Source organism: Thrips palmi, unplaced genomic scaffold, assembly GCF_012932325.1.
Source record: "Thrips palmi isolate BJ-2018 unplaced genomic scaffold, TpBJ-2018v1 HiC_scaffold_19, whole genome shotgun sequence".
In the NCBI taxonomy this organism is placed as follows: Eukaryota; Metazoa; Arthropoda; class Insecta; order Thysanoptera; family Thripidae; genus Thrips; species Thrips palmi.
In genome coordinates, this window is record NW_023144628.1 from 589163 (window position 1) to 612036 (window position 22874).

The 22874-nt window shown below is 42.1% G+C and overlaps 5 protein-coding genes across 10 annotated transcripts; 1 reads left to right on the forward strand and 4 right to left on the reverse strand.

Annotated features, from left to right (window-relative positions):
* Positions 1-446: 446 nt before the first annotated feature.
* Positions 447-5261, reverse strand: LOC117646102 (serine/threonine-protein phosphatase 2A 65 kDa regulatory subunit A alpha isoform). 2 transcript variants are annotated; one of them, XM_034386807.1, is made up of 13 exons: positions 4916-5261; positions 4161-4352; positions 3847-4066; positions 3465-3625; positions 3233-3388; positions 2870-3141; positions 2662-2779; positions 2422-2587; positions 2188-2342; positions 1966-2108; positions 1782-1882; positions 1226-1264; positions 447-1129 (listed from the first exon to the last, which is right to left on the reverse strand). In XM_034386807.1, exons 1-12 carry the CDS (start codon positions 4997-4999, stop codon positions 1260-1262), a joined length of 1773 nt encoding a protein of 590 aa, XP_034242698.1. In that variant the 5' UTR covers positions 5000-5261; the 3' UTR covers positions 447-1129; positions 1226-1259. The 2 variants fall into 2 exon arrangements, with proteins under 2 accessions (XP_034242698.1, XP_034242697.1); XM_034386806.1 differs by lacking the exons at positions 447-1129; positions 1226-1264 and having other exon boundaries at positions 1774-1882.
* Positions 5262-5663: 402 nt separating this feature from the next.
* Positions 5664-8789, reverse strand: LOC117646101 (conserved oligomeric Golgi complex subunit 8). 2 transcript variants are annotated; one of them, XM_034386805.1, is made up of 11 exons: positions 8595-8789; positions 8437-8508; positions 8227-8351; positions 7984-8136; positions 7702-7824; positions 7393-7606; positions 7168-7322; positions 6784-7071; positions 6516-6692; positions 6259-6423; positions 5664-6159 (listed from the first exon to the last, which is right to left on the reverse strand). In XM_034386805.1, the coding sequence occupies exons 1-11, from the start codon at positions 8647-8649 to the stop codon at positions 5887-5889; spliced, it is 1800 nt and encodes a 599-aa protein (XP_034242696.1). In that variant the 5' UTR covers positions 8650-8789; the 3' UTR covers positions 5664-5886. The 2 variants fall into 2 exon arrangements, with proteins under 2 accessions (XP_034242696.1, XP_034242695.1); XM_034386804.1 differs by having other exon boundaries at positions 6516-6695; positions 8595-8788.
* A 26-nt stretch (positions 8790-8815) lies between these two features.
* LOC117646100 (dentin sialophosphoprotein) lies at positions 8816-14081 on the forward strand. Its single transcript, XM_034386803.1, has 7 exons — positions 8816-8953; positions 9368-9465; positions 9567-9782; positions 9947-10118; positions 10204-10440; positions 10524-10644; positions 10767-14081. The coding sequence occupies exons 1-7, from the start codon at positions 8852-8854 to the stop codon at positions 12596-12598; spliced, it is 2778 nt and encodes a 925-aa protein (XP_034242694.1). The 5' UTR covers positions 8816-8851; the 3' UTR covers positions 12599-14081.
* Positions 14077-18147, reverse strand: LOC117646103 (transmembrane protein 104 homolog). Of its 2 annotated transcripts, none has more exons than XM_034386809.1 (11): positions 17899-18147; positions 17481-17602; positions 17321-17405; positions 17022-17100; positions 16868-16932; positions 16661-16791; positions 16469-16577; positions 16296-16389; positions 16017-16200; positions 15606-15924; positions 14077-15516 (listed from the first exon to the last, which is right to left on the reverse strand). In XM_034386809.1, exons 1-11 carry the CDS (start codon positions 17938-17940, stop codon positions 15253-15255), a joined length of 1494 nt encoding a protein of 497 aa, XP_034242700.1. In that variant the 5' UTR covers positions 17941-18147; the 3' UTR covers positions 14077-15252. The 2 variants fall into 2 exon arrangements, with proteins under 2 accessions (XP_034242700.1, XP_034242699.1); XM_034386808.1 differs by having other exon boundaries at positions 17300-17405; positions 17899-18146.
* A 701-nt stretch (positions 18148-18848) lies between these two features.
* LOC117646105 (actin-5C) lies at positions 18849-22594 on the reverse strand. 3 transcript variants are annotated; one of them, XM_034386810.1, is made up of 5 exons: positions 22437-22594; positions 20239-20381; positions 19919-20158; positions 19688-19826; positions 18849-19608 (listed from the first exon to the last, which is right to left on the reverse strand). In XM_034386810.1, exons 2-5 carry the CDS (start codon positions 20362-20364, stop codon positions 18983-18985), a joined length of 1131 nt encoding a protein of 376 aa, XP_034242701.1. In that variant the 5' UTR covers positions 20365-20381; positions 22437-22594; the 3' UTR covers positions 18849-18982. The 3 variants fall into 3 exon arrangements, with proteins under 3 accessions (XP_034242701.1, XP_034242703.1, XP_034242702.1); XM_034386812.1 differs by lacking the exon at positions 22437-22594 and adding an exon at positions 22239-22367; XM_034386811.1 differs by lacking the exon at positions 22437-22594 and adding an exon at positions 21371-21513.
* Positions 22595-22874: the final 280 nt, after the last annotated feature.

Sequence of the window (22874 nt, forward strand, 5' to 3'; positions counted from 1 at the left end):
CGAAAGCATAGTCCCGAATCGGCCATCAGCCTGCAGGCACGCCATGTCAAGTGGGCAGCCTACCGGAACGCTCTAGCCATGAGACAAGGGCCTTGTATCATGATCTCGCCTCTTGCAAAAAATAAAAGCTTTTGAACTAGGATCCAGATGCTTGAAGATGACGTCATTCTGTCAATCACGTCAAAATTTAAGACGGCATCAGAGTTGCCGGTCCAGCTGCTGACAGCCCCCCTCCTCTGTTCTATGCATGGGCCGCGTCGTGTATCCCGCAACACCTATGGGTCTGTTCTGTGGCCCACTGGCTCCTTGAGTTCCATGGATCGGGCTGCTTTCGGACTACTGGCCTCAGCTATGGGTAAGCATCAATTTTGCAGCTTCCTATTATGTGTGGTCATATTAGTTTTGGATATTAGACGTTGTGAGGGGAAAAAAATTGAGAGACACAATTTAAGTAGATGGTTGATAATTTAATTTCTGTTAGCAAACACTACATACCTCAATGTAATATTACATAATAATAGATGTTGATATGACATACATGTAAAAAAAACATAAGAGGCTCATACAAGAGTTGTTTTTTTGGTTGTTTTCTTTTAAAAGAACAGATCAGTACAATGCTAACAGCAATCAGGCTGAGAGGACACTTCAAATCAGACAAAAACTGTAGTATATAAAAATCATAGCCTTCAAACAGCCAGGCAATGCAACCCACCATCAGGGGTACAATTGACTTGCTGTTTGAAGGCAATGCCACAAAAAATGCATCCCTAAAAAACCTTGTTTCAACAAAGAAATTACAACTAACTACATTTAGGAATGTTGTCCTGACATGTTGCCTACTACTAGTGTCACCTCAGCCATGTGCTAAACAGGAAAATCTAAGGTAATTATTTAAATAAATGGCTGTTTAAACTTCACAATTCTAAAATTCATTTGCCACCAGCATAAGGATCTAAGTGTGCCTTTTAAATGAACAATGTGCCCTATTTTACATCTGGTAAGAGGCAGTTGAATAGATGCACAGCTGAGAAGCTCTAGTCATGATAAAATATGTATGTACACAGGTATGTCTGTAGAAGAGATTTTCACACAGGCTCTGATGTCCATAGACTCCAATCCATTTGTTGCCCTAAACATTTAAAAATAGGCAATTATAGTTGGAAGTTATCAAAAACCATTAAAGGTTCAAATAGTAACTATGCCAAGGAAGATGTTTGATAATTACCATTTCAGGTACAATCATTCATGTATTGGTCCATTCAAGCTGGAAAATGAAAAATAATTGAATACAAATTAAAATACATCTAATAAAAAATTGTGATTCAGCATTCCCAATACATTGAAGTGATAAAGAATAGGCACATGAAATTCAACCAGCCACTGACAAGTTTACATTCATCTCATGGCAGCACCTATGTGCAGGCTATAAGCAAGCTATTTTTTTTTTTGTCAAAAGGGTTGGGTTTTAAAAGCAACAAATTGGAATCTTTGTTCTATGACACAGCAATCCAACCAAATTAATTAACATCTGAAGTGTGATAAGTTTCCTGACCAGACAACCATTAAATTTGCAGTTAATTCCCATTAACATTCCCTACATAAGAACAGATACAATAGAATGTAACAACCAATTTAATAGACCATGTTGTTCCACAAAAACATTGATACATAAAATAAAAATGAACATTTTAAAATGAATGAATAAAAATGAATCTTACAGGAAATTGAAACAATAAAATTAAATAGAAAAATAAAGTAAAAACTTGCTTGTTATTATTTACCTGCAATGCCAGCAATAGCTTCAGATGCAAAGAACTTAACATCAACATCAGTGTCTCCGTTCAGCCTATCCAGTACAGGCTTGACTTGCACAGAGATGGTTCTGCAAGAGAAAATAACTTGAGCTCATAATAATGCAAGAGGTAATGGGTTACAGATTTCAAAAGGGATGAAACAAACACTTACACTGGGTCCAGAATTGGGGAAATCTTCTGTAGGGTTTTGGCCACATTAAATCTTACATTGGCAACTTTGTCACCAGCCATAGCTGTTACTGTGGGTAGCATCAGTTTAACAGTTATGTCTTGTCCACAAGCTTCAGCAAGAACCTGCACAACAGCAATTTTGTTAGATTTAAAAATCATCTACATTACCCCAAACTTATGACAAGTTAAAAAATCAAATTACATTGATACAGAAGAGACAGGTCATACGATGTAGATAATTCTGATCACGGGACATGGCCAACACTTTAGGAATGACAGTTTTCTGTGCCCAATCAGGACCAAACTTCTCTACAAGCTTCTTCAAGTTAAGAGTGGCAGCTTCTCTGATGGCATAAACTGTAAAAGATAATTATTAGTCCAAAATGTTCAGGTGAGGAAATCCCAGGAGGTCACCATGAAACTCCACAACACCTACCATGATCAACAAGCCATGTCATACAAAGTGAATTCAGTTTCTCATCAAAGAATTCCACCCCCAATTGACCAGCAAGAAGAGGCATGTATTCAATGATGGCCAGTCTTACTCTCCATTTAGAATCCTCAGCAAGCTCTACAATAGCAGGAAGAAGGGACTGCGATAACTGGAACAAATTTCAATTGTTGAAAAACCAGGAAACAATTGATGACACATCGAGTGAACAAGTTAATGTTGTACCTGCTGAATTCCAATAACTTCATTCACACAATCTAAATTCGAAATAATATTCAATCGAACTTCTGGGCATTCATCCTTCAACTGGGTGAGGAAAAGGGGAAGAAGATGCTCAATAGTGCTGCAAAAAGGAAAAAAAAGGAGAAAATTTAGAAAACAATTTGCAACAGTGCAAGGAAGAAATAAACAATGGAACTCTGAGTTGACTTACTTGTGCTTGCCTAAGATAGGACTCAGACCCATGATAACTGAGGCGAGAGCACTTTTCACATGGGTGTTAGGATCTGCAACAAGCTCCTTCACCACAGGCAGGATACTGTTCATAATAATGTGCTCTCTCTGGTAAGGGTCGAGGCTCTGGCAGAAGTCTTTCACTTTGTGAGCTGCTGCAGCCCGTACTTCAGCTTCAGTGTCCTTCAGAAGGGTTTGGAATGCTGGCACCAGATCAAGTTTGGTGATGTCAGTTCCAACTGCCTTCTGGAGCTGTAGATGGGAAGGAAGGAAGAGGAATAGTTAAGGCTCAGCATTTAAACAAATTGAAACAATTCCACGTATGGCAAAATAATGGACATACCTCTGTGAACTTATCCGCCACCATGTAGCGCACTCGCCATGACTGGTCTCCAGAACACTGCCTCAGGGTGGGCATAACAAGCTGTTCCACATCTTCTTGTTGCAAAATTGTTGCAATGCTTACACAAGCCTCAACTGCCAGCAATCTGACAGAGTCCTAAACAATACAAAACCTGAGTAAGTAAAGGCAAAGACATAATACTGACTGTGGTAAGGTGAGAAACAAAATGTACCTGTTCATCCTGAGCCAGGTTGACAAACATGGGAATCAAATCCGACTTCAGGAATTCAACTTCAACAACCTTGGCAAATTCACCAAGTTTGCTTGCAGCAGCTCGTCGTACCATTGGCGTGTCATCTTGGCACAGGTTGCGGAAGTGTGTTCGGAGGTCAGCTGAAATGGGATAATGGCATGTAAAGAAACAAATGATGATTATGTAATACAGAAAGGAAAAATTGTTGCACATCAGCATATGAACCAACACAGTGAAAATAATCTACAAAACCCTCGTTAAATTTTGTAACAAGAGCTCAAAAGAAGTAAAGTCTTATCTCTCTTTCAAATCAATTAAGTCAGTACAGATGCTGGTACAATAATTAATTCAAGTTGCATACCTTTAAATGTTGGATTGACTCGTGGATAACAAACACTAAACAGACCACAAGCAGAGGTGCGTGAAGTGAACCAATCTCCAGAAGCAAGACGAGTTACAAGAGGAACAAAGTGAGACTCAAGATCCCCAGGTGAATGCTGCGCCGAGATAGTCCTCAAAGAGTCAACAGCTTTGTCACGAACAACTGTCTCTTCTACAGTTGCCAAAGATTCAAGAGGAGACTAAACAAGGAAAATAACAAACAAAATTAAAATAATGGTCCAAAATATTGAGAGCACATACAAAGAGAAACGAATTTGAAAACATTGTACAAACCAGAAGACAGTGGACATGTTCAGGGCCGCCAACCAAAGGTGTAAATGAACCTAGCTGCTCTGCAAGAGCGAGCAAAACTTCATCCTCATCATAGATGGTGTCTGTCAAGAATGGAATCAACTCAATTCTTGTGCGCTCCACACCTAAGGCAAGAGCAATGGTAGACAACTTCTTGATTGAGTTGAGACGAAGCTGAAACAAGCAAAAGTTGTACCAATTAGAAAATGAATGCAAGAGGCAGGAGTGCAAAAGAAGCATCATATTGTTAGTATGGTTACGGTTGCAAATAATTACAGGTGCATTGACTGTACACAATGAACTTGAACGAGACCTCAGGAAAGATAAGGACTTGAATGAATTTGGTAATTAAATTGAAAGGCGTAAGATCTGCAACTGTACACAAAAGCGACTTGTGATAAAATGTGAGCACCAGAATGGAGGAAAGACTTGGAGAGAGTGTTCCTAACCTCCTATGGATGGCAACAAAAACAGCAACAACGCAGATCAAGAGGACAGGGCACTTATCAAGGGTCTCGTGCAAATTAAAAGACGAAGAACGTGGACTTCAAAATGGTGGGCTCAATGACGAAAACTGCAGTAAAATATAGGCCTAAAGTGGGCGGCTCCAGCCCAGACCAGAGCCAAGGGCAGAACGCCTTGCAATACGCGTCCGCGCTCCGCGCCGCTCCCCGGCCCCTTCACCGGGGCCCACTACGCCCACGTCGACAGAACGGGAACGGGACCCCCGCAATTACCTGAACGTCTTCATTTTTCAGTTCGTCGATCAAAACAGCGATCGGATACAACGAATCGTCCGTTGTGGTATCGCTCGCAGCCATTTTGCGCTCAAGGGTCCCTTCACTTCACAACCTGAGCAGCCGACGGTGTTGCGTGATTTGGACGGCTTTTCGGACGGATCGCCGAAAGGCTAATGATGCGTTGCGGAGTCGACACGAGACGCTGATGCACTTTTGTTTACGAATTCACTAAAAATTACTTTCAGCGCCAATTCATGGCATTCTGACACCACTTTCGACCAAGATAGACGACGAGGGAGCTCAGCCCGACGAGGGAGACAAACAAGTGAGTCAACACGCGTGGTACCGACCGCTGCCGCCGCGCGCACGCAGCGCTGCTGTTTGTCCCGGACGCGCCAACTGGCAGCACGAAAAGCGATGCCGATTGGAGTTCAGCCGGCCCCATTCTGGACTGAAATTTCTACCCCAAGCCGAGAAAATCCGAACCAACTTTGAAAATAATTTCGGAAGTCTTGTTCTATGCGCAAAACGTTTCGATAGTGTTACCTTTTCGCCTCCAGCAGTTTGACCGGAAACGTTGTTTGAGCGCGCGTTTTTGCATTGACTACGAATTGAACTTATATTCGGGCTGCACCCCGAGCCCGAAGGCCTGGGCCTGGGCCGTTAGCTACTCAACATTTACTGATGCACGTGGGGAAGTGCATCTGTTTGGATTGCAGAGGTAAAAAAGTAAGTCAGGGCAAAATTCTCCAACAAATAAAATATATTTCAAAGATTATAACAAAGAAAATGCAGAGGACCTTAAATCTGACTCAATTTAACAAAACATCTTAATCTAGAAAAACAATGCTAGTAAAATCCCTCATTTTCGAACATCAGACCACTTTTTATTGCTTTTATTATTGTGACGCTCATACGTGTTCAAGAGAGTCTTGGATAGCGATTGGGACCCATGGTCAAACAATTCTTCATTCATTACTCTCTGCAAGTAGAGATGCTGCAGCTTGAGATGAAGCAGTTAAAGGGGGTGGTTCAACAGAAGCTACTACAGAACTGGTGTCACTGGTACTGCTAACTTTTAATTCTGTGGAGTCCAGGGTACTTGGAACCGTGACTTCTTCTTGGCTGGGAGGAGACGCCTCATTCAAATGAAGGTTTTGCAATGGAGGTAACTCAACTTTCACAGGAAGAAGGTGACTGATAGAATCCAACACAATTGAACGATCCAAAAATGTTATATGCTGAAAAAAAAAAAAACAAAGGAAAGGAAAAAAAATCTTGTACGAAAAAAAATAGTTAAAAAATTCTACATGGAGTGGTGAGCAGTGTCTGTAAGTTACCTCTTTTTGCAGTTGGTGAACATTCACACCAAGGTGAGTTGCAATTGTTGCAGATGGAAAAACAACATGAAGGCAGCGTTGAAGGAAAGGCAAAAGATGGTCAGCCATACACGCACAGAAACGAGTAAATGCTTCCTTCTCTGTGGATGTCAGAGCTTGCTGCTCCTATAAAAGAAAACAAATTCCCAAGGATGAATGTGGGGGGTAATCCCAGCAACTTTAGAAATGATGGTCTTTCACCATTATGATATCTTTACCTGTCTATAAAATGTTAGCATGCTTTTTGCAACAGAGCAGAGTGACTCTTGCAACAAACTTGTTGCCTTAGCAGCCAAAGCGACAGGAGCGCACAATCTTATGTCGTTGAAGCACATAATTATGGCATTGCAATAGTCTGCTAATGGTCGGAACTCCAGCAATATTTCTGGAGGATGCTGCTGTTGTAATTAATGCATAATATCAATTTTTATATATTTTTTCAAGCATAGAAATAGAAATAAAAACCATTTGAATCCTCTGACTTACTTCATTACTGTCTTGCATTGATCCTAATGACCGAGCAATTGATGAATGAATTTTTGGTAGAGTAAAGTTTTCCATATCTTGCTCAAACTTCCTGGTTGCTTTGACAATGGAAACTTCAATACTTTGCTGTAGGGCTTTTACAAATATGGGAGCTAGAAGCCCTCTAAAATCAGCTCCCACCCGACTGAGAGACAGTCCAAAGTACATACACTGCCTGACCACTGAATCAAGAGATGAACCAACTCCATGAGCAAGGTCTTTCTCTAGGGTAGAGAGGAACTGCATCACCTAACATTATGAATATCAAAAAGAAGAGAAAGTAGAAATTAGCGTATCATGTCAAACAGAAAATTTGTCAATAAAATTTGAGAGGAATTTACTAACCTTCTCCATGATCCAGGAGTAAAATAGCGTGTTGTAATTGCTTGAAGAATGAGAGATGTCAGCTTCAGAATCACCAAATACAGCTCTGTATTGTGTGATTATACTGAATAAATGCACACGAGATAGTTCCACTGTTCGGCTTAGATGATGGAGGGCTGCAAAACAATGTTCCAGTCTGACAAGGCAGTTAAAGTTAACAGAGAATGTGATACTAAGAGCCTTTACCATCTTCTTTGGGTATTGCTGTTAACATAGCTTGGAGCCATGAGTCACGGCATTGCAGAAACTTCAATCTGAGCTCCACTTCAGAGAAAAGTTCCATCCGCCTCAGGTATCCCACAATTTGTAGCACAGATGGAAGGGGTAAATCAGTACGTAGAGTGGAGAGTAACTGTTGTAACATTGACAGCCATGCTGTCTCAACTTCATTTACCACATTCTGAAATACAGACAAGGAAATATAATTAAATGGGTTTTACTTTATTCTTCTTCAAAAGTCCATCCATGTAAAATTACTGATGAGGTATCACTTACAGCAATAATGGGAATATTGAAATGTTTCTTTCCAAGCCTCCTCACATAAGCTGCTAGTTCTAAAGCATCTTCATAGTTCCCATTTCGGATGCATGTGTCCATAAGTTGGGGTAGTTCTAGGATCTACAATCAGGACAAAGCATCCCAGCTAGAATTAGATGAAAAGTCCACTGATTCTATGCCAGACCGATGTCCTTTCGAACACCTAATTCTGACTGAGCATTGTGGTGCTGCACAAAATGAGAGAAGTAAATTTTCATTGTTAATATGATAATAATATACCTCGAGGAGTTGAGCATTACGAGTTAAGGTCAAGGAATTTAGCCTGCGGTGAACATTTATATCAGATGAGGATCGAACAAATTCTTGACAGTTCTGAGATAAACTAGGTAAACCCCTCAGCAAAGACTCTAAGCTTTCTTCCGACTTGTTTAACTGGAAATAAAGGAAAATTTTCGTAGTTAGTAAGTACTCATTAAGATTATTTATTAAATAGAGTTCATAATTGCAGGAAGAGTAACGCACCTTTTGGAAGGTGTCTCGTGAGCATTCAGCTGTCCGAATGAATGTTTTGTAATTAGCAAAGGCAAGATCTTGAGTTTGCGCCAACACAGCAGCTTTATCCTCAGTAAGGCGGTCGGGTTCTTTGTCTAATATCGAAGAAGTAGGAAACGTGTCATTCAAAACATAGATTCATGAGTGAGCAGCAAACCATAACAAATCATATAGGCATACTTAATTGATCTAGACTCATGGACCCAAGTCTTGGAACATATTGTATGAACTCTGGGTTATCACGCCATTCATCTATAATGGGACAAATGAAACCACTTGTCAAAGAAAAATAAACAATAATCGTCAGTTTAACCTTAACATTTAAGTGACAACAATACCTTTAATCCCATGGGGAAATACTATTTTGAGAATATTCTCGGTGTCGACGTCCATGTTATCACGAACAACAAACAAATAATACTAATCTAAACAAAATTAAGAGTATTTTGTTTAGGTTTCGCAGGAGCCCTTAACCTGCACTTCTGTGTCAGCGACAGCCGACACGACGGAAGCAGAAGGAACAGAGTGACCTCGAACGACCATTCGTTGCGTTGTTGGTGTGTGTCGATGACTACTGGAACAGCCCCAAGACAACATGGACGATGAACGGGAGATGGGCAGAACAGCATCAAGACGCAAAACTGCGTCTAATTTAACATTTTGTGTCAAAAAGGAGAAGGATGGAAAGTACAGAAAGGTTTGTTAGGTTTTGAACCAACCCTATATTTTTTTGTTGATTTATTATCCGAGAAACCATTTGTATACCTTGTTTGAAGTGAGTGGGTCGTCTGCACTTTCGTATATAAACACTTCGTTTCTAGCAGAATAACATATATTTCCTGTGTCCGAACGATAAAAATGTGGGTTTACAACATATCTTTTGACGTCTAGAGTTACAATTCAAACAAATGACCCGTTTCCTTCCTCCCCATTCGTCATTTTTCGATAGGGCCTACTCGTACTTAACCAACCAATTTGCAGTTTTCTCCATGCCATCCTAATTGCTCTCCATTCTTGAAATTACTCTCTAATGTTTGAACCCAAGTTTATTTATTCATTGCTTCATATTCAATAATATTTTCGCTCTTTTTATTTTATCCTCTGTTTCCAGGTATACTCAGCGCTTCAGAAAAAAGAAGATGATCTCACAGAGGAAGAACAACAATTAATTCTCAACAATGTAGACCTAGTAAAGAAGGCTCGTGAAAGGTGAATCTCTAGGAATAAAGGCTCATAAAATTGAAAAAATTTAATTGTCTAGTCTGCTTTTATGATGTTATCTTTTCTAACCCATTTCTGTTTCCATTTAGCTTAAGAAAACGGGAAGAGGTCAAAGCTCGATCGGAAGAAGTTGAGGATCCTGATGATATTCTTATTCCGAAGTGTACGGAGTTGGCTGCTGCATTGAGGAATTCACGCCATCTTGTTGTGTACACTGGCGCTGGAATCAGCACAGCTGCAAAGATCCCTGACTATCGTGGATCCAATGGGATATGGACTCTTCTGCAGCAAGGAAAGGACATTGGGTATGCATTTTGCAATTGACCTTTCATTGAAAGAAAAACATATGAATTAGCACAAGTTGATCTATTCTGATACATTAGTTCAAAGTGGCTAGGAGTACAAATGGGCTCAGAATTTCTGTTTTTCCTTAATTTATTGTTTCTTAATTAATTTTTTTGTCACTCAGAAAACATGATTTAAGTCAGGCAGAGCCAACCCTAACTCACATGGCCCTTTTTGAACTGTATTCTCGTGGAATTCTGAAGTATGTTGTGTCCCAAAACTGTGATGGCCTACATTTAAGGAGTGGTTTGCCAAGATCTGCCCTTTCAGAAGTACATGGAAATATGCATCTTGAAGTAAGTTTCTCACAATGTGATTGGCTCTTTTTTCTTATTTTGCACAGGCAATTCATTTTGTTGCAACCTTGCTTGTTCCTTTTAGGTTTGTCAGATGTGTCGTCCTAGCACACAGTATTGGAGAATGTTTGATGTCACGGAAAATACTGGCCGGTTTACTCATCGCACTATGCGCAGATGTCACTTATGTCATTCAGCTCTCATAGATACCATAGTTCACTTTGGTGAAAGGGGCAATTTACCGTGGCCTCTTAATTGGCCGGCGGCAAATAAGGCTGCTGATAATGCCGACACTATTCTCTGCATTGGATCGAGTTTGAAGGTGCGTCTTACTCCTTTCTAATGAAACGCTCTTGTCTTTGAGCCTTTTAATATGTATTACATAATCTGTTCTTTGTTTTGCAGGTTCTGAAAAAATATCCTTGGCTGTTTGGCATGGATAAGCCCGTCCGTAAACGACCAAAATTGTACATTATTAATCTACAGTGGACTCCCAAGGATGATCATGCTGTCCTCAAAATCAATGGCAAGTACTAAATGTGCATCACTCTTGAAACATTACTATTTGAATATTGGGATGGGGCAAACTGCCATAATGACAGCTTTTGTTGGTTTCACCTTTTATTTATAAATCCTTTTTGTGATTAGGTCGTTGTGATCGAGTTATGCAAGAAGTGATGAAATTGATGAGCTTGCAGATTCCGGAGTACTCTCGTTTAAGGGATCCTATTTTCTGTCATGCAACTCATCTTCATCCTGATGAATTACACACAACATCACAGCGTGAACTTGATAGTCTTTTTAAAAAGGAAGAAACCAACTTGGAAGAAGAAAATGGTGTTTTGAAACAAAATTTGAAAAGGAACAATTCTGGCTATGATGCAGATTGCCCTACAAAAGTGAGGAAAATGGACTGTGATTCTGATGTGCTGACTGATGTCAAAAAAGAATTTTTGAATGTGATGGGAAATGATGACCCCCGATTCTCTGCTTTCTCAAAGTTTATGCATGATGAAAATGATGCTTTGATTAATTTATCAAAGAGTAGAAGTTCAGTCAGTGAAAATAGTAGTGCCCTGAAAATTGCAGAAGGGCATATGAGCGGAAGAAGCAAATTTGTGCTCAAGGATAAAGAAGTCAAACAAGAGGCTTTGGATGAAGATCAGTTTCCTGTGCATAACCAATCATCTTTACTTGGAGGTGAGCTGTTAACTTCTTGCTCACAAAAGGAGGAAGTTGTGGATCAAACCAATATCTGTGAGGATGTAAAGAACTCTGGTGTCAGTTCTGTACATTCTAAGGATGACTGTGCTTCTACACTTAACATTGAGAAGAAAGTGGAAGAAGTAAGACTGAGTATTTTATCAAGTGGCCTAAATAGTTCTGGAAGCATGAATTCTGATGCTGTTGTCTGCTCAAAAGTAAATGTTGAGAATATTACAGCTGATATCTCCTCTATTGATGGGAAGGAAAATGTTGCAGTGTGCGTTTCTAAAGGAAGTGCTATTGAATCCACTAAAGCTTTAAAAAAGGTGGAATGTGAGAAAACAGCTGATATTGTGATTGACTCTGAAAAAACACAAAACATCGGTAGTAACACCATTCAGTCAACTAAGAACGATAATTTATTGGATAATTTTGGATCTCTGAAAGGACAAAAGCACAATGGTAAAGGAAACAGTGAGGGTACTGAAGATGAGGTTGTGGTTTTGAAAATGTTACAATTAGAGCATAACTACAGTAAATCGTCAGATGATTCTAATGACAGTAAGAATTCTGATTCAAAGGACTCAAAGCAACAGTTGAAAGGTGAAACAAAAGATCCTAAAAAAGATTTCAATTCAGGTTCGAGTGAAACAAGAAGGACTCTTCGGAGAACTTCAAAGGACGCTGTGAATTATATAGAGCCAGATGAAGAAGATTTAGATGATGACGAAGACGATGAAAGTGAAGAAAGTGATAAGCAATCAGCCTGCTCTTCTTCTAGAGTTAAAGCAAAACAGAGTGTGAAGAAACAAGAACTGAAAAATGATAAACTTTCAAAGGCTGAAGCAAGAGATGTAGGCAATAACACTGGGCGGGCTAAAAAGCTGACTGAAAGCAGCAGTAGTTCTTCGAAACACAGCAAGCCCTCACCTCCCCTGAAGAACAAGAAGCTAACAAAAGCAGACTTTGAAATGAGAGTTGAACTCAAGTCAAGGGCCTGCAGTTTTTGTTCATGTTACTATATGTCTAAAACTTGCTTGTTCTATCCAAGTTTGGACTTTCGTCCGCGGCAGTTTGAAGGGTGCATTTGTGAATGTTGTGACTACAGCAGTGAGAGTGAGGATGCTGAAGAGGAAGGGAGTAATGGGGAAACTAATGAAGGCAAAGGTGACAGCACAGATAATGCAGATGAATGTACTTCCAAATCGTCTATAATTAATCCAGGTTGGTATGGTAAGGGATGCCGCAAACGCATCATTCGTAAAAGAAAATAATAAATCCATGGAATTGAAAGAAAAACAGATGTCCCTTGGTACAGATTTTAAATGCAAGAAAAATATGTTTAAAAATTGCTGTGTTCCACTATCTTCTATCAATTTCACTTTAAATCTGTATTTAATGATTGTGTGCTGACACATTGAAATAGTGGTCCGTCAACATCTTTCCTCCTTTTAATTTATTCTTGTAGGGTCTTTTGTCTGTTTTGATTCGTGTGTGATGATTACTTGAAATACTTGGGGAATACTTTGCCTGACATTCAATTTATCATGTTGTAATTGTTGCGTGTCTGAAGGGTATTATTTAAATAGGATCTAGGAATCATCTCAATCTATAGACTGAAAAAGTTGCAATAAGTTGTTAATTCAACAGATTAAACTTCTGTTTGTTGCCAACTTTAGGAAGTTTGTCTTATTCATACTGTGAACAGCTCTAATATTACCTAATATTACTTACTTATAGATTTAATAGATCTCATGCAGATAATTTCATCTGATTACTTCTTAGCTTAGAATGAAGGTTTGAATTGAAAACTCATTTGTCTTGCATCAAGGAAAATGTTCTTGCGTTTTTTAAATCTTTTGCCCCAACAGTTTTAGTCACAGAGTTGATCAGAAAGTTTAAGTGTTGGTAAGTAAAACCGTCCAGGGTACCATGGATGCACTCTTAGGGTTCATGTTTTGCAATTTCTCCAATCAAAGAGACTGCTGAGCAAAATTTTTAAGGCTTCAGTCTTAAGAAAAAGTTTTTGAAAATAAGTACATATTTACATCACAATTTTGTCCCCCTAATATGTACTGTGAATGGTATTTAAGAATGGGTTCCATGTTTTGAGGTTTGTGTATCCCATTAAGACACACTACCTTCCATTTTTCTATGAAGTGATAATAACTTTAACAAAATCTGTTTAATATTATTTGTTTATATTTATCAGTTTATTTATTTATGTTTTTTTTTTTCTTTTTTATTCTTTTGCAGCACAGTCACAGTTATAAGCTGTACATTAACATCTTTGGTGTGGCTGTGTTTTGCAAACTTCTTTAATTTGTATGTTCTTGTTTCTCAACTTTGTGTTTAGAGTTAAGGACATCTTCACCATCTGTTGCGTCATGAACTTGCTTTTACCAAATTATCTGGATGGCTTCGTATCACCCCAAATGTGGTTGAGGTGTGACAAAATGATACGTAATCCTCATTAATTAATGTGTTTTCCCTAATTTTGTGCATTATTTTACTGTGCAATGATCCCATAGAATCTTTGGCTTTAGAGATTGTGTAGAAAACTTAACTCATTGGTTAAAAAGTAACTGCATTCTTCAAAATTGAACAAACAATGAATTTAAGTTACTACCAGCAGAAGAAGTTGTTCACCACCACTCAATGACACAATGTTTTTCTGTGATTATTTGGTCTCATTTTGTGAATGAATTTATGGTGTTAATAATCTGATTGTTTGGTAATAAAATTTACCATGACATAGTCTGGCACTTTAATTGTTCCTCTCAAATGCAATACCACCTTGGTAGATCATAATCCAAATCACAATGCATACAAACATACAAAATTGCTTGGGAGCAAAATGGGCGCTAAGAGCGCTAAGAGCCTAAACTCACATCACTTAATTAAATGAGAGTTGGTGGATAAATAACACTGATTTTGATGCTCTTGCTTTTAATCCAAAGAGATAGACACTCTTCCAGTACAATGTTGGACCACCCAAACAGGACCTGGAGCAGAGGCTCCAGTATTTACATAGTTAACACATACACTTGGAGGGTGGTACACCTCATCTTCTAACTCAAATTGTAAACAACCATTATTTCTGTCTGATAATTTGAAAATTTGTTAGAATAAGTACATGTCTTTGTAAATTCAAAAATAATAATGAATAGTTTCAGTCAAAAATTATACATTAAGTTTAAAAAGTAACAGCCTTTTAAACCAGGTGGATTGTGTACTGTTGTGCTTCTGCAAGCACGCAATCTTCCCGAACACTCTTCCTTGCAGACCTTAGAGTCCCTGGGAATGGTGGAAGAGGAAACTGTGCGAGCGTATTTTGCTAGTGGGATTGCATGATTACAAAGAAGCACGGCTGAACCGAATAGCCTGGTAGATGATAGGAATATAGATTGTAAAAATAAGGCCTATAACAATAATTATAGCATTTTTCCTTTGGCAAAGAAAATGGTAAAAACAATGATTACTAACACACTAGGTCTAACAGAAAAAAATTATAATAACTACAAAATGAAAACACCAGTCAAACAAACTTCTGTGTAAATCTAGCATTACTAAGTACTCACCAGTACTAGTACACACAGTCCACATATCAGTTTATTTATGGAGCGAATTCATGCTAATCAGATCACAACCCATAGCATAATAAATTGATAACTTAATTATGTTTTATAATGCAATTATACAACAAATAAGCGTAAGTCTTGAAAAAAGTATTGTCATGCAAAGAAAGACATATTCATAATGTACATATACATGTACACATACAAAGATACATGCGCATCGCATAAGATTAATACAGCTCATATAACTCAAGACATAACAAGACGAGAATTCATACAGCAGTACGTATGTTTAATATAAATGCTACAAAAATCACATATCACTTTTTGTTTTTTGGAACAGTAAACTTTTAGCTAGCAAACAAATTCACAAATACAAGTAGAATACATGCTGCAGCCCATAAAAGAACAATCACAACCCAAAAGGTACCTTGAAAAGGTGATGCAAAAACATTTTGTACATCTCCAGAAGACAATTTTTTAACCTCCCTTCGAGCAAAGAACACAAGTAGTGCTGGAATAATGTACTGGATTCCGGCACCAGCAAAAGATCCAGTAATCCGAACTAGAATTTCAAGATTTTCTGAAATTAAGGCCACCAGAACAGGGGGTATCTGAAACATGAAGAAATCCAATAATAACTGCTATTTACATGGCTGTTAAACAGAGGACCATTGTCAAACTTATCAAAGGCTGAACTCACCACAGAAAGAAAGGGGAACAACAAGCGCTGCACTACCCAGGGATAAGATGTAGAATTACTTCCAAGCGTTGCATTTTGCAAATTATTTCTCAATGTGATTGCAATTATGGGAAAACTAGTGCTCAGGGTGAAAACTGGGAAAAGGGCTAAGAAATACCCAATAATTCGCATAAGTAATGAATCTTCCAAGTTGGATGAAGAACAGCGTGGGTTGAATACAAGAGTATAAAGCTCATCAGGATGAGGGAAAGCAAACACCCCAGTGAGTGATAACAAAAGGTAGAAACTTGCAATTAGTATATAATCCATAGCTAGAAGCCTGAAAGAAAACAAAGATAAATTAAAGAAATTGTTGTAAGTTATAAGTAAGCAAAAACAAAATTTACTATTGACAGGTTAGCTGAACTGTACCTTTTAATGTGGGTTGTTCCGGAAATGGGAGCTACCAGACCAGGGAGGGAATGATGGCACATGAAAGAGTAAACACTTGCACCCAGGAGAGCTGGCAGGCCCCTAATATTAGCTATATTAGGATGGCCCTCTGGACCTTTCAGTATCAATTGCCTCACAGCCAGGCTTATCATCACTGAGAATGCTGGATTCAAGAAATATAAAGGAAAACATATACAGATTCAGGTTTATGCAACCGTAATTACTGATGTTTTGTTTTTTGCAATTTTTAGTACATACCAAGCCACCTCATGAAAGATGTGAATAGTTGAAGATACTTTGTCTTTTGCACATTGAAAAAGGCAAAGGGTCCTATGAATCCTAAGAATGTGGCCTGCAAGAATGCAATACCATTTCTGTCAATTACTTTCTGCATTCTGCTCCCAAATAAGATGAAATGAACAAATACTTACGACTAGTATTCTGTACATGGAGAGACGTGTCATGGGAAACCCTTCCCAGCATTCCGTGTCTGGGGGAAGATCATCCCCACATGTTGCATTGGAACTTGGCTCATAAGTGCTAAAACAAATTTATTGGGAGAAAATTGTCAACTTAACAATGCAGCATGTACTCTACCATTCAACCCAGAACACAACTCTTACCATACAACATCACTAAGAGATTTAGATACAACTGCCGTATAAATAGCTAAATCTCCATACAAGTAGATTGCAAAGCAAAAGAAAAATAAGAACTGTCCAAAGCGACCAAAAAACATATTAGCCATGTCACCCTGCAAAAGATAAATGTAAATTTTAAGAAACTGCAGGCATTTTATTTTATTTTCAATGATGGGAAGTCACACAGACCATTTCTAGCTTTTCATTCAGACTGAAGAGTTGCTGAGGCTGGCTTGGAAATCTGTCAACAGCATCTGGACGACCAGCAGAAAACCTCTTTTATGTATCAACCAAAGGAACAAGAAAGAATACCAGAATTTCATGAGAAAGGACATTAGCATACCGTCAGTTGAAGAAACCAGTGGTGCATCCTCGTTAAACTCTTCTGCTCCATCATCTTCAGTTTCTGACTCATGGTTGACCTAAAGAGGATGGAAATTAAGGTGGCTGATAGTGAGGCAGTTAATGAAAGCGCAAAACACCACAAAAAATCAAATGGTAAAGATATTTGATCTAAAGCAACCAAACAAAATGGATAGATGATATTTTCCAAAATAAAAATGAAGTAAAAGGAGTTAAAATTAAGTAAGATAGAAACAAAAAAATAAAAAGCATTTTTACCCGTGCAATTCTACGGCTTACTCTTGCTAGCTGCTTCATCCTTTTGTATCGGGCTATGAAATTGGCACAGGAAATAGCTTCCAGAACAAAGGTTGCAGTAACGAAGCTGAAATAAAATTAAATATTAACAAGTTGCACAGGAACTGAAGCATCCCACATAAATTGAAACTTTAAACCTTACCTCACAAATGCTAGGATTATGATCAATGCTAAACCAAGGCCCCAGCCAGCTTTCAGAAATGAATGGGGTAAGGTAAGGGCCCCTGTACCAACAATTAGGTTGAATATGTACACCAAACCCGTCTGCAAAAAAAAAAAAAAAAAAAAAGAATTTTACACACAAAGAAATTAAGAAATAATGACAGATAATTAAAAACAAGGTTCAAGATAGACAGTGAACAATAGCAACTGATATGTAATACCAAACATAAACAATGACAGGTGTCATAGAGGTTATGTTACACAATAATAAAGTCAGTTATACTGTGCATTTTGACAAAAGTGAGGGTGACACATTGGCTTCCTTTTTCGATAATGAGGAACAAAACATTGCGAAACGGCGGATTAAATTAATGACAGCGAAAAATAGGAAAACTAACCCATGGTGAGTATTGGTTGTCTGCTGACAGGACGAGGGGCATCTTGATCTGGTTGTGGGGAAGGCGGCCTACGCCCCAAAGCAAAGGTTGCAACGCGTACTCGGCACTGTCGCTCTGCAGGCCCGCATTGCTCGAGCAGCAACGTTTGTGTATTCAACGTAAACAGACGAGAGCATATGGGAACTGCAACCGTGTACTACTGCACAGAAACTCTGTCCACTACTGCAGCGGGGGTGGGGTGGGGGAGGGGGCGTATTGCTGAGCCGCTGCCAACCGCACCACGCCAACTTCCCTCGCGAACGGTTGTGCCGTGCGAGCTCCTCCTGGCTCCTCCACTACCCGTCTGGCAAACGCTAAGATTTACTGAATTTACTACCGCGCCGTCAAGGCTGATTCGTCAGTCTCACAGAAAATTTTAACTTGAGTACCAGAGATGCTATAGAAGCCTTTCTATTTTTGAATGCTTGTCATTCAGAGGCTCTAAGAAATTTTGAAGTCACTCATTCTCCTCAAAGGCATCTTGAGGTACCAATTGCATCAGTAATTATGTAAAGATAATTGTGTAGGGGAGAAAGTGTTGGGACAGCAAATTGGAACACATCATGTATTAAATAATTGATAATGTTTTATTTCCCATCAATGAATTCACACTTCTGCACATGGGAATAAATTAATACTTTGGCCTAGTGCACTTAGTGATCACGATGAAAGGATTCAAAGGAACCCCGAATGCTTTAAATATTTAGGAAACAGCCATTACACTCATGAAAATTCCCTGAAAATGTTTTAAGACGTCTTTCCAAAATATCTTACATGATGAAGTTGAGCTTGAACGGTCCACTTAAAAGCAAAGTTTAAAAATGAACCCACCAGACTGAAGGTGACCTTAAATACTAGATGTTTCAAATAAAATAAAGGCAGCCCAACAGTTTGTAAAAGAATGAAACATAAAAAGATGGAATCACTTTTATAATACAACTGCATGGTGACGATGTTTGATGAGATGGCCGCCTGCCACTTCTGTCCGGCACACCCCTTGCCATAGGAATGTAGAACAACGTTTACAAAGTCATGGTGAAAATAATTAGAAGCACTTCCTGTGGACAATGGAGGGGCCAGACTCGTCGTACTCTTGCTTGGAGATCCACATCTGCTGGAAGGTGGAGAGGGAGGCCAAGATGGAACCACCGATCCATACGGAGTATTTCCTTTCAGGGGGAGCGATAATCTTGATCTTCATTGTTGATGGGGCCAGGGCAGTGATTTCCTTCTGCATGCGGTCAGCAATACCAGGGTACATGGTGGTACCACCGGACAGGACAGTGTTGGCGTACAGGTCCTTACGGATGTCGACATCGCACTTCATGATGCTGTTGTATGTGGTCTCGTGGATACCGCAAGCTTCCATACCCAGGAAGGAAGGCTGGAAGAGGGCCTCGGGGCAACGGAACCTCTCGTTTCCGATGGTGATGACCTGACCGTCGGGAAGCTCGTACGACTTCTCGAGAGAGCTTGATGAGGCGGCGGTGGCCATCTCCTGCTCGAAGTCGAGGGCGACGTAGCAAAGCTTCTCCTTGATGTCACGAACGATTTCACGCTCGGCGGTGGTGGTGAAAGAGTAGCCACGCTCAGTCAGGATCTTCATGAGGTAGTCTGTAAGGTCACGGCCGGCCAAGTCCAGACGAAGGATGGCATGGGGCAGGGCGTAACCTGAAATGAAAAAGACAGTGTGTCAGCACAATTTGCAAGCCAAGGGCCATCGACAAAGGTCAGGCTGAAAAGTACATACCTTCATAGATGGGGACGGTGTGGGAGACACCATCACCAGAATCCAGCACGATACCAGTGGTTCGGCCAGAGGCATACAGGGAAAGGACAGCCTGGATAGCGACGTACATGGCTGGTGTGTTGAAGGTTTCAAACATGATCTGAAAGAGAGAAACAGGTGAATTAGGAAACAAGTTACACAATACAACAGTTTCAACACAAGAACAATCAATCATGTACAAATGAATCTTACTTGTGTCATCTTTTCCCTGTTGGCCTTGGGGTTCAAGGGAGCCTCTGTGAGCAGGACGGGGTGTTCCTCAGGGGCAACTCGCAGTTCATTGTAGAAGGTGTGGTGCCAGATTTTCTCCATGTCGTCCCAGTTGGTGACAATACCGTGCTCAATGGGGTACTTGAGGGTGAGGATACCTCTCTTGGACTGGGCTTCGTCTCCTACATAGGAGTCCTTCTGTCCCATACCAACCATGACACCCTGGAAACAGAAAAGACGATACGTCAGAACTCGTCTACATGCAAACGTTTCGCATGGGCCAAAACAAAACGACGCCTTACCTGGTGCCTTGGTCGGCCGACGATGGAGGGGAAGACGGCCCTGGGAGCGTCGTCTCCGGCGAAGCCGGCCTTGCACATACCGGATCCATTGTCCACAACGAGGGCGGCAACATCGTCGTCACACATTTTGATAAGTTAGGTTTCTGCACAGACAAAAAACGAAAACGTCAGTACACAGAGCAATGGAGAAACTTGGGCGTGGGAAGCACGGCGGTGGGAGGAGCGAGAGCCTCGTGGCGTCCCCGGAGCCACACCCTAACGGCCGGATTCGGATTCACCCAAGACCGGCGCGGCGCGCCCTTCGCTTCGCGGTGCAAAAACGGCCGACGCGTCCACGCGACGCCAAACTAGGCGGAATGGCCTACTAAACCGGCTCGCCCGGCGCCCAGATTCCGAGCGCGGCCCGGAGCCACGGCGGCAGCGAAGAAGGGCTTCGACCTCTGGAACATTCCAGCCCAAGACGCCGCGCCACGCCAAGCGCTGCGCCGGGCTGGGCCGGGCCGACAGCCCACCCAAGCCAAGCCAAGCAGAGGCTGCACGGCACGCTGGGCGGAGCGTGGACCCGGGCCCTGCCGTCCCTGCCGCTTGCGACGCAGCCCAGCCCACCGCCGGACGAACCGGCCGGACGAACCGGCCGGCCTGGCTGAGGCGGGGCGGGGCCGAGAAGCCACGCCAGCAGCACAAGCCAGTACACTAGGAGCCTTCACGTTTTCGAAAAAGTCTTTCAAGTCGCAGCAGCCAAAGTAATCCAAGCCAGGGCGGCTGAGCTGGGCGGGGCCACAGGCCAAGTTCACTGAGCACTGCACACGATCGAAGAGTAATCCAAAGACGCTGAGGTAGTCCAGGGCGCGCGGGTCACACCGAAGCCACTTGCCGCACAAATTAGGAACCGGAATGGTTCTGAGAAGCACTGCATTGAATGAGGGCCAGGCCCGAAAGGGCTATGGAAAGCTGAGGCCAAGCCATCTAGGCCAGGCCCGAGCCCCACCCATGCTTGAGCATCACACCCAAGCCGGCAAAGGCAAAGTCACAACACGGCCGAATCCAGGCGGAATCCAAATCACAACACTATCACAGGCAGCAGGCTCCCATAATCCAAAAGTCGGAGATGGCACACGCACAAGAAACTTACTAAGTTAAACGAAAGGAAAGGTATGTACAAGAGATGGTGTTCGACTACGCGATGGTGGCACGAGACTGACTCGAGTGGCCGACCGTTGGAACAGTAATATAATATAAAGGCGGATACCTCCCTCCCCTCCAGGGACGCTGCCCCTCCCCCCTCCCTCCACCCACTCCAGCCGGCACCCCCTCCCTTCCCGCCCGGCTGCGACGCGGCCGCTCCCTCCTCCCCCCGCGCCTGCCCCCCCACCACCGAGCACCAGGTCCCTCTCCACCAATAGCAGCTTTCTTTACCATATATGGTATTGAGTGGGACTAGCTAGGCAACCCGCCACACGGCAATGCTGCCAACCGAAACTTTCGTGGCCGTGAAAAAATGGAAGGTCGTGCTCAACGGCGTCGGCACGCGTCTCTTCCAAAACAGGCGGCACACTAGAAACGCGAGTGCGATCCCCGAGAAAGAGAACCCAAACGCGGCCGCGCACACTATGAGGGCGTCCGAGCCAAGCGGCCCGCGGCCAAGCGTACAGGTTAGGTTCCACGCGAACGCTGGACGCCGCGGCCTCTGGGCCGGCCAAGCCTCTGGACACGTACTGGACAAATTCACTCCCTGATCGTGGAGGTCGCGAACGCCTGAGCCGCTGCAGGACCAGCCGCGAGGGTGGGGGCCCAACCGCGCTAAATATAGCTAGAACCACCTGCAAACGCCGATCCGACCACCTGACGGCCGATGTGCCACGCCAACGCTCCGCTTCTCTAGAGGCAGAGTAGAGGCGTCCCGGCCACTGTGGGACTGAACCAGCGCCTTGAATTTCAGCCCACAGACGCGGCACTCGCGGCAGCACAAGCCAAGCCCAAAGCTGGACGGAGGCACCCACCCGAAAACCGCGCGACAGAAACCGGCGTCGCGAGTCGCGAGGTGGCTTTGTTGAGCTTGGTTGCCGGCTACTGGCGGTCCTCGCGACACGAATCTCACTCTCGGAAGGCACTCACTAACACTGGCACTGACTGGACGAAGATCCCACACGTTCCCACGACCCAATTTGCACTAGCAGGTCGCCAAATGGGACACTTACCGTCTACGGGGACACCGGACACGGCTGATCGGCACAAGTTTGTGGCTGCGAGTGGAGTGAGCCCGGAGACCGCTGGGAGAGCGTTTGTGTAGGCACGGCTCGCCACGGCCCGGCGGTGGAGGGGGGCCGGACGACAGGGCGTGTTCCGACACTTTATTTCGACGATTTTAACCGCAAATACGCACCGCAAGTGCGAGAAACGGTCGCCAGTGTTCGAAAAGAGACTGTCAATAATCTCGCGATAGCTGTTTTCCCGAACTGTACGCGCAAAGCCCAAGAATTCCCTGGCGGAGATGAATGGGCTCGCCCACCTTCCCCTCCACCGGCGCTCGGCATGTTCCATATATGGGCATAAAAGGAGCGGCGGCTCCTGATTGGTCGAGACGCCGCTCGGTGTACAGTTTGAATCGACGGCGAGAGGTTCAAAGTAACCGACGG

Excerpts from the sequence above, each read along its gene's own strand:
- LOC117646105 (XM_034386810.1), bottom strand. The coding sequence starts at position 20,364 with ATGTGTGACGACGATGTTGCCGCCCTCGTTGTGGACAATGGATCCGGT. Across the intron at positions 19,827-19,918 it reads ACAGGGAAAAGATGACACAA|ATCATGTTTGAAACCTTCAA; the intron begins GTAAGATTCATT and ends TCTCTCTTTCAG. Across the intron at positions 19,609-19,687 it reads CACCGTCCCCATCTATGAAG|GTTACGCCCTGCCCCATGCC; the intron begins GTATGTACTTTT and ends TTTTCATTTCAG.
- LOC117646103 (XM_034386808.1), bottom strand. The coding sequence starts at position 17,940 with ATGCCCCTCGTCCTGTCAGCAGACAACCAATACTCACCATGG. Across the intron at positions 17,603-17,898 it reads ACAACCAATACTCACCATGG|ACGGGTTTGGTGTACATATT; the intron begins GTTAGTTTTCCT and ends TTTTTTTTGCAG. Across the intron at positions 16,390-16,468 it reads CCATGTACAGAATACTAGTC|GCCACATTCTTAGGATTCAT; the intron begins GTAAGTATTTGT and ends GCATTCTTGCAG.
- LOC117646100 (XM_034386803.1), top strand. The coding sequence starts at position 8,852 with ATGGACGATGAACGGGAGATGGGCAGAACAGCATCAAGACGCAAAACT. Across the intron at positions 9,783-9,946 it reads CAGCAAGGAAAGGACATTGG|AAAACATGATTTAAGTCAGG; the intron begins GTATGCATTTTG and ends TTTGTCACTCAG. Across the intron at positions 10,645-10,766 it reads TGCTGTCCTCAAAATCAATG|GTCGTTGTGATCGAGTTATG; the intron begins GCAAGTACTAAA and ends TTTTGTGATTAG.
- LOC117646102 (XM_034386806.1), bottom strand. The coding sequence starts at position 4,999 with ATGGCTGCGAGCGATACCACAACGGACGATTCGTTGTATCCGATCGCT. Across the intron at positions 4,067-4,160 it reads AACATGTCCACTGTCTTCTG|TCTCCTCTTGAATCTTTGGC; the intron begins GTTTGTACAATG and ends TTCCTTGTTTAG. Across the intron at positions 3,626-3,846 it reads AGTCAATCCAACATTTAAAG|CTGACCTCCGAACACACTTC; the intron begins GTATGCAACTTG and ends ATCCCATTTCAG.
- LOC117646101 (XM_034386804.1), bottom strand. The coding sequence starts at position 8,649 with ATGGACGTCGACACCGAGAATATTCTCAAAATAGTATTTCCCCATGGG. Across the intron at positions 8,509-8,594 it reads ATTTCCCCATGGGATTAAAG|ATGAATGGCGTGATAACCCA; the intron begins GTATTGTTGTCA and ends GTCCCATTATAG. Across the intron at positions 6,696-6,783 it reads CAATGCAAGACAGTAATGAA|CAGCATCCTCCAGAAATATT; the intron begins GTAAGTCAGAGG and ends TAATTACAACAG.